The sequence below is a fragment of the Pteropus medius genome, unplaced genomic scaffold (genome assembly GCF_902729225.1).
Source record: "Pteropus medius unplaced genomic scaffold, Ma_sr-lr_union100, whole genome shotgun sequence".
In the NCBI taxonomy this organism is placed as follows: domain Eukaryota; kingdom Metazoa; phylum Chordata; class Mammalia; order Chiroptera; family Pteropodidae; genus Pteropus; species Pteropus medius.
The window spans coordinates 91044-98688 of NW_024342647.1; the positions used below are offsets into that span (position 1 = coordinate 91044).

General features: G+C 56.9%; 1 protein-coding gene across 1 annotated transcript in view; it reads right to left on the bottom strand.

Annotated features, from left to right (window-relative positions):
* PTGS1 (prostaglandin-endoperoxide synthase 1) overlaps nt 1-7337 on the bottom strand; it is a 19007-nt gene extending 11670 nt beyond the window's left edge. Inside the window, exons 1-4 of the mRNA XM_039866677.1 lie at nt 7221-7337; nt 7036-7128; nt 718-834; nt 157-297 (exon numbers count right to left, since the gene is read on the bottom strand). Of these exons, the coding sequence (XP_039722611.1) occupies nt 157-297; nt 718-834; nt 7036-7128; nt 7221-7227 (358 nt within the window). The 5' untranslated portion in view covers nt 7228-7337. The remainder of the gene's footprint in view (nt 1-156; nt 298-717; nt 835-7035; nt 7129-7220) is intronic.
* Between the last annotated feature and the right edge of the window lie 308 nt (nt 7338-7645).

The following is a 7645-nucleotide window of genomic DNA, read 5'->3' on the forward strand; positions in this document are numbered from 1 at the left end:
AGTGATCCCCCTTCCCTGCCTTCTCTTGGCCTGGACTTGTTTTATCTGGCATCACAGAGTCTCCCCACCCACCGCCCTTATCAGATGCCAAGAATTTCAAGAACTGGCAGTATTTCTTGCTTCTCCAGATTAAGGGGGGGCCTGCCCCCCACCCACCTGTGAGGACCAGGCGCATGAGCATTTCACGGATGAAGGTGGCATTGACAAAGTCCCAGAACCAGCGTCCATGTGTCAGCAGGAAGTGGATGGCAGAGGGGCTGGGCCGCAACAAATTCCGGAGCCAGGTCCATAGCTCAGCTGCGGGAGCAGTGGGGCTTACTCAGTTGGGCCCTCCTGGCAGGACCAGAGGTAGCCAGAGTGGGAGGTGGAACTGGTATTGGGGGCCAGAATGGAATAGGGCAGGACATATGGGGCAGGGGTAAGGACAAAACCTTGGGAGTGATGACACATGACAGAGCCAGAACCCTATGTGAGGACAGGGGACAGGACTAGAGAATGTGATCAGGCTGGACAGTGAAGACTCTCTGCAGAGACCGGAACCAGGAAGTGAGGACTGAGGTCAGGGAGAGTGTCCAAGATCAAAAGCTAGGCCAGGAAGAGAATGAGGCCATGGCCAGAAACAAGGGCAGGAAGTGTGGGGGGGGGTCTCAGAGGAGGAGCCCAGGGGAGCAGGAGGAGCCCAGGACAGAAGGAGTCGGGGCTGGAGGCGCAGCTCACGGATAGTGCAGTTGGGGCCGGAATAGCCCGTGCGGGTGCAGTCACACTGGTAGCGGTCAAGGCCGAAGCGGACACAGACGCCCTGGTGCTGGCACGGATAGTAACAACAGGGGTTCACTGTGGATAAGAAACAGAGATCAGAGACCCCTCCGGGGTGACCTCACATGGGGGCCAGAGACAGGGACTCAAGTGGCAGCTCTAGCCTAACTCACTGGACTCCAGTGTTCCTCTCTCGAGTCCCACAGCTATGAGCAGAAAGGCCCCAGCCCTGCCGTTTCTGGGCCCTGCTCCAGCATGGCCCACATCAGGGCCCCCAAAGGAAGTCTCCCCTTCCTCCTTGCTGCCACCAAACGGGAGCAAGGGAAGAGTCCAGGCCCCAGGCCATGACATCGGAGGTTGAGAAATAGCTGATAAGATGCTGCAGCCACCGGTTTCTAGAGTTTTCACTTCCTGCCAAGTCAGAGCCCAGCACCATGGGCAGGGTTTGTGGTATTCAGAAAAGGGACAAGGATGGGAGCTCTCTCAGACCAGTCCCCGAGCTCTGGACACCTGGATCCTAGGAAGATGAGATCGCCCACCGCAGCCCTTTATTTGTGCAGAGGGAAAGGAAAAGCAGTTATTATCGATGGGAAAACTGAGGCCGGAGAAAGGGAGACCCGATGGGTCACCCGACAAGTCGCACCAGACCAACCGCCTTTCCCTTCATTTCCACGCCACCTCACAGACCCAGAAGTCGAGTCCAAGGAAAGAAGTTTCCCAGAACCCTGCAGACAGAGTGTGGGCTTAAGGGGAGGCTCATCTGCCTCAGCTCCCATTCCTGACAGGCCCAGCTTTGGCCCACGTCATGGGGGGATCTGGGCTCTAAGGATCTTGAGGCAGGTCAGGGACCAAGGGAACAAGAGACATATGGCTGGAAAAAAATCTCCCGAGAGGGTACGTGAAGCTCTGGAGTCAGGCCCCTGTCCCCTGAAGGGAACCCCACCAGCGAGTCCGTCCTCATGTCTAACCCAGATCTTGCAGACCACAGACCCCTGGCTCATATCTACCCTGCTTTAGCAGATTCTTTGAGAGCAAAGTCAGAGACTCCTCAGAGCTCTCTCGGTGCTCATTCACTCCTCAGCGAGGGAAACTGCGGCTCAGAGAGCGGTGGTGGCTTGGCCGAAGACACAGGACGGAGTAGGATCTCCCCCGGACTCAGGACCCCTGGCTCCTGCCAGCGGCTCCTTGTATAACCTCACACAGAACACACCAAGCACCCCACAGTTCCCCCTTATCTGGGCCAAGAGCCAATGTTACAGGGAACTTCTCTGTTCTGCACAACTACTAGGAGGCCTGAGGGAGAGCTGGAGGATAAAATGGAAAGTATATTATAAGATCATAATTATTCATTATATAGATGATTATTAGATTATTATAAGATGATTGATGATTTACTTTTGGCTATTGGCAGAGTCCCTCAGGCCTCACCTCAAAGAGGGAGTCCTTAAAAAGCAATCACCTCAACAACCATACACAATAATACACACACACACACACACACACACACACACACAGACACACACACACATGAGCAAGCAAGAAGGAAATCACAAGAATCATGCAAATAGTTTTGTTTAAGCAACTCCCCACGCACGCCCCCACAATGGCATCTTTGTGGTACAGGAAGGAGGGGCCAATGGAAAGAAGGCTGGACTAAAGGCCTTATCGGGCCAACACAGGCGGACTGCCAGGCAGGCCCCAGGCAGGAAGGGTCGTGACAGGACCCAGCCTCCCCGTCCCACAGCCACAGCCGCAGAAGTGCCAAGCAGCCCAGGACCAACCCACAGCCGGCTCAGGGATCTGGGACTCTCCTTGTTGATCCCTCCCGCTCAGGACACTCTGCTCACCTGCCTAACTCACCTGCCGCAGAGCCCGCTGCCCAGCTCCCAACCCTGGCTCGCGAGGCACTCTCATCCCCATACCGCCCACAGCAGGGATCCCAGAAGGATCTGGAGAGGTCCTTCCAGCTTATTCCGCCCCCTCCCTTGATCCCAAAGTTGAAAGCTCTTCTTCCTTCATGCAGACTGCTGCTCCTCCCTAATAAACTCCTTCCAAATCTACCTGACCTTCCTGATTGGGCCCGCACTTTGCCTCCCCACCCGAAAGCCTCTCCTGAATAACCACACTCGACTCCTCCCGCTTTCTCTCCCCACCCCGGCTCCCTGTTCCAACTCGACCTGCCCTTCTCCGCCATAATCCTCCAAGAGAAGAGGCCATACACTGTCCCCAACTCTCTCCTCCAAGCACACAGTGGGGGCTCGACCCAGGTCCTGGAGAGATCCAGCCACCCAGGACATCCAGATAGGATGGCCAGAGCTCCACAAATGTTTGTAGAATTAATAAAATGAAGCGAGGAGACTGGCCACCCCAAGCTTGGCCAGAGAGACCTCTCATCTTCCCAGCCCTGGGCCGCTGGCCTGGAAGTCTAGCTCTAAGACTCCCTGCCTGAGGGAGTGCTGCCCCAGGAGGCATGGAGCTCCCTCCCTCTCCTGCCAAGAGAAGCTGCGTGCGGAGGCCCCTCCCTCCGACCTGCCGTCCAACTTTCCCTCCCTCCTTCCCCACGATCTTCCCCATAAACACCAGCTGGCCCAGGGCAGGAAGAGTTCTCCCCAGCAAGGACAACAGCTGCCACTGGGGCCCCGGGGTGTCAGGGTGGACAGAGATGAGCCCGGGAGCCGCTTCCCCAGGGGTGAGCCTGACCAGGGACCTCTTCCCAGCCTTGCACTGCTGACACTCGGGTTTATCTGCTCAGCTCTCCCAAGGAAGGGTGGGCGAGGAAGGGTGGGGAATGTGATGTTCAGGAGGCAGGAGACTCACCCAAACCCCACTGCTTCAAAGTCACACAGCCAAGATTTGCTCTTCCCCTCCCCTCCTCCTTCTAGAGGTTTCCAGGCCTGGATTCGGGGAAGGGGTGGGGAGGGAGAGTCACTTTGATCTAAAGACTGGGAATGATCCCAGGTAAGGTAGGTTTGTCACCCTTCCTTCTTAGGTGGATCCAAAAAAAAAATCCTAAATGAATGAAACCAGAACTCCAGAGAGATCCCCTCTCCCTGCCACAACCAGAGCTCTGGGAAGTACTTACAAAGGAAGGCCTGCTTCCAGTCTAACTTCAATCCTGCATGCTTTCATGCCAGCCCAGTCCTGGGCTCAGCAGAGGGCACCTTGTATAACAAACCATCAAGAAAGAGAACTGGGGAGATGCAGGCACTAAGTCCAGGGCATCTTGAGTTCTCACACCTAGCACAGGGCCAGGTACCAAGTAGGTGCTGGGAAAAGATGAGCTCTTTGTTGGCTGTGTGTCCTTGGGCCAGTCCCTTCTACCCCCCGGGCCTCATTGACCTGTGTATCCCAGCAAAGGGAGGGAGCAGACAGGCTCTAAAGAGACCTCCTTTTATGCCCCCCTTCTCCTCTCCTCTCTATTATTTGCATCAATGTGACCCCCCTGCCCCATCAGCAAACAACCTTGTGACTTGCCCTTACTGAGCCACCCAGAGGTGGGCTTGATCAGCATGCCCACACAGCACACATCCCCACAGACAAGGACTGTTCAGGAGGGCCTGGCTCCAGAACCTGCTGAAGATTCAAGCAAGGAAGTATCTCCCAGCCCAGGAGTTCTCCAGACACAGTGGGGGAACACCAAGTCCTCCAAGATACAGAGGCGCCAGGCAGCAAGAGGCTGGACCAAAATCGTCTAAGAATAATATTTAGAGAAGCTCTAGGGGTCTTGGCAGCCACAGAGAATAAAAGGGCCCTGACAAGCCAGACCTGGGGCCCACCCCTTACACCCAGCTGGAGAGGAAGCCCCATCCCAACCCACAGACCCAGCTGGTGCTACAGATAGGGGGTGGCCTGCAGCTATAGTGGGGAGGTCTTGGCATAGGTCGGGTTCCTACCCCATACGCCAGAGTTAGCTGGCCTTAGGCCCCTCTGCCTGGCACGGAGGTCATGCTCAATTCCTAGCCTAAGAGAGAGCACTAAGTCAAGTCCAGGAGCTGGAGGGGATGAACTTAAGCATGAAGGATCCCCTGGCACAGCCTTGCCTTCCAAGCTAGACTCCACCTCTTCCATCACACAAGAAGCAGAAGCAACATTCTCCCCTGCCACCTGCCCTCAGGAGCATCTGCGGCCATCACCTCCTTGGAGATTGGCCTTTGCTGCCCCGCTGGGGGAAAAAACACAGACTTCGACTTCCCACAGATGCCCAGGCACCTAGAACCTCAGTTCACCCATAGACTTGGAAGTACAGCCCAAACCTTCTGCTCCCACACCCAACTTGTCTCCCGTTCTGTCCTTGACCTTTACAGAGGCCTCCTTAATGGCTTCAGCTCCTGCCATTGCTTCTACCAGAAAGACCCTTGCAGACTTTCATGGGAAAGCCTCACGCTGTTTCCCCCCACTGACCACCTCCTCAGGTTCCGGGTCCCACATCACTGCCTCCGAGAAGCCTCAGTTCCTCACACTTCAGAGGTAACTCCCCTGAGCCCTGCACACCCCTGTGTATCTCTCAGTCACAGCCCTGACCCCCCTGGCTGACAGTCTGTGGGCATTTCTGTCTTCCCCATCAGACCGGGCCAGCTCTGTGTCTCCAGGTTCCAGCCAAAGACTAGCAGAAAGCAAACCTTCAGAAATGTTTGTAGAACGAAAAAGACAAAATGACAACAAAATAAACATTCTGTTTAAACACATAGCAATATAAAGATAAGTAGAAAAGGCAAAAACCAAAAGGGCACAGACTATGACTCACTGGCTAGTAAACAGACACAGGAAGATAGGCAGGGTGAGCCCCCGGCACCCCAGGGGCCTGCGTGGGGCGGAAGAGGGCCGAAGGCAGGGCCGATCCAGGACCTGATAAGACCTGTGGCTGGGGCAGCCTGGTCAGCCCCGACTCTGCCACCGGGGTGTCAGACAAATGGGCTCACCCCTTTGGGCCTCGGAGTCCCCTTTTGTAGAATGGGTCCATCACACATCCCTGGCAGGGCTATCGTGAGCACCAAAGAGAACACCCACAGCCAGGCTTTGTAAACAAACTGTAAAGAGCTGTCCGCAGGAGACTTCCTCTTCTTCTTCCCAGAAACCAGGCCTTCGCTCATCCCCACACTCTTGCCTGGAGCACCCTCCATCCTCTCCCCGGCTTCCTCACATGCCACCCACTCCTACTCTGTCCTCTAGGAAACCCGATCGGATTCACAGCCCCCCTAGATGTCTTTCTTCTCTCCTCGGAGCACCAAACCCGGGAGCACCACGAAACAAAGCTTAGACCCTTCTCCCTCCTCCCATCCTCTCTCACCCACATGTTACAGAAGGGAAAAGGAGATCCAGAAAGGGATGGGTCACACAGCACGGGGTGGAGGAAGCTATGGCCAGGCCTTGCACGCACCTGCACATACACACACATGTGCGCACTCGCACAGAAGCCGTGAGCTTGGGGAGGGAGGTTGGCTGAGGGAGGAGCTGAATTCCTTCACTTGGAACCTGGTACCTACATGGTGGTAGGCAGGGGTGCTGGGATTTTGACAAGATCTCAGTGTGCCATCGTGTATGGGTTGATGAAACCAAGATAGAGAGATGGAGGGAGGGAAGGGAGTTCTCTGTGGAAAGTGCCTAAAGTCAGACAGATCCAAGTCCAAACCCTGAGCTCACCCCAAACTGTGTGAGCTTGAGGGAGCTATGGCACCTATCTGAGCCTCAGTTTCCTCATCTGCCCCGTGGGAACCTCACAGGTGAGGATTTAAACGTCCCTGAAAGCAAGCGGCTCTGTCCGCGCATTGCCACCTCCCGTCTCCCCAGCGTGGCCGGCGTGCTGGAGTCTTCACCAGGGTCTGAGATCTTCGCTGGGGCTGGGAATCCGGATGAGTCTCCAGAAGGTCAGAGATGGGAGAAAGGGAACTCACCCAGCCACTTACTCCTTGGTGGCGGCTCGCTGCTTCCTCCCACAGGGGCCCCCACAGGAAGTGTTGCTGGGGAGCTGGGAGCCCAGAACAGGTGAGGGGGCTGGAGAGGGGTTGTGGCTTCTCCCAAAGCCAGCACGAGATCCTGGTCTGCCCTGCCCGCCGTCCCCCCGCCCCCCAAAGAACCCTGTAGCCCTCTGCCCCCCAGCCAAGGCCACATTCCTCGGGGTCTTCAGAGAGCCCCCATCCCACCAACAGACTAAGCCCCCTCCCCCCTCCCAGGCATCGCGAACTGAAAGGGGAAGCTGGCTCAGCCGGAGAGGAGCGAGAGGGGCCAGGCCAGGAGCACAGAAGCCGGGAGTCCCCGGGGCCGAGGTGTGGCGCCGCCTACCCGGCACCGGCTCCCTGAGATCCGCGGGCAGGACCGGGGGCGGCGGTAGCAGCAGCAACAGGAGCAGCGGGAACCGGAGCGAGAGACTCCGCCCTGCGGGGGGAGACAGATGAAAGGCTGAGCCTGGCGTTCAAGGCTCCGGCAGGAGGCAAAGAGGGTTCCTGGGTGACGGGGGCGGGACTCACGGCTCATGGTGCGGCGGGGCGGCTGATAGGTGCGGGACACAGACTGCCAGGATCTTGCAGCGCGTCTCTAAATCTGCCCCGGAGCTGGCCAGCCTGGCCTGCCTGGCCCGCCCCCTCCCCACCCATACCCTGGCTCCACCTCTCCAGCCAGCTGTCACCTCGGCCACCGCCCACTTACTTCCTCCGCTCCCGTCCCGGCCAATGCATTTTATTAATTATTCTATGATTGCCACTAAAGTGGTTTTTTCACCCGAGGTCCTTGAGGCACTTGAGCTTTTAAAGCTGAGTGGTGCCAGAATTGTGTCCATTTGGTAGATAGGAAACCGAGGCCCAGAGACCTGTGTGAAATGCGGTGGTCCCCCAGGGCTTCCTGGCAGAACTGAGGTATGTCAAACGCGAAGCCACTGGTGTGAACCACACACCCT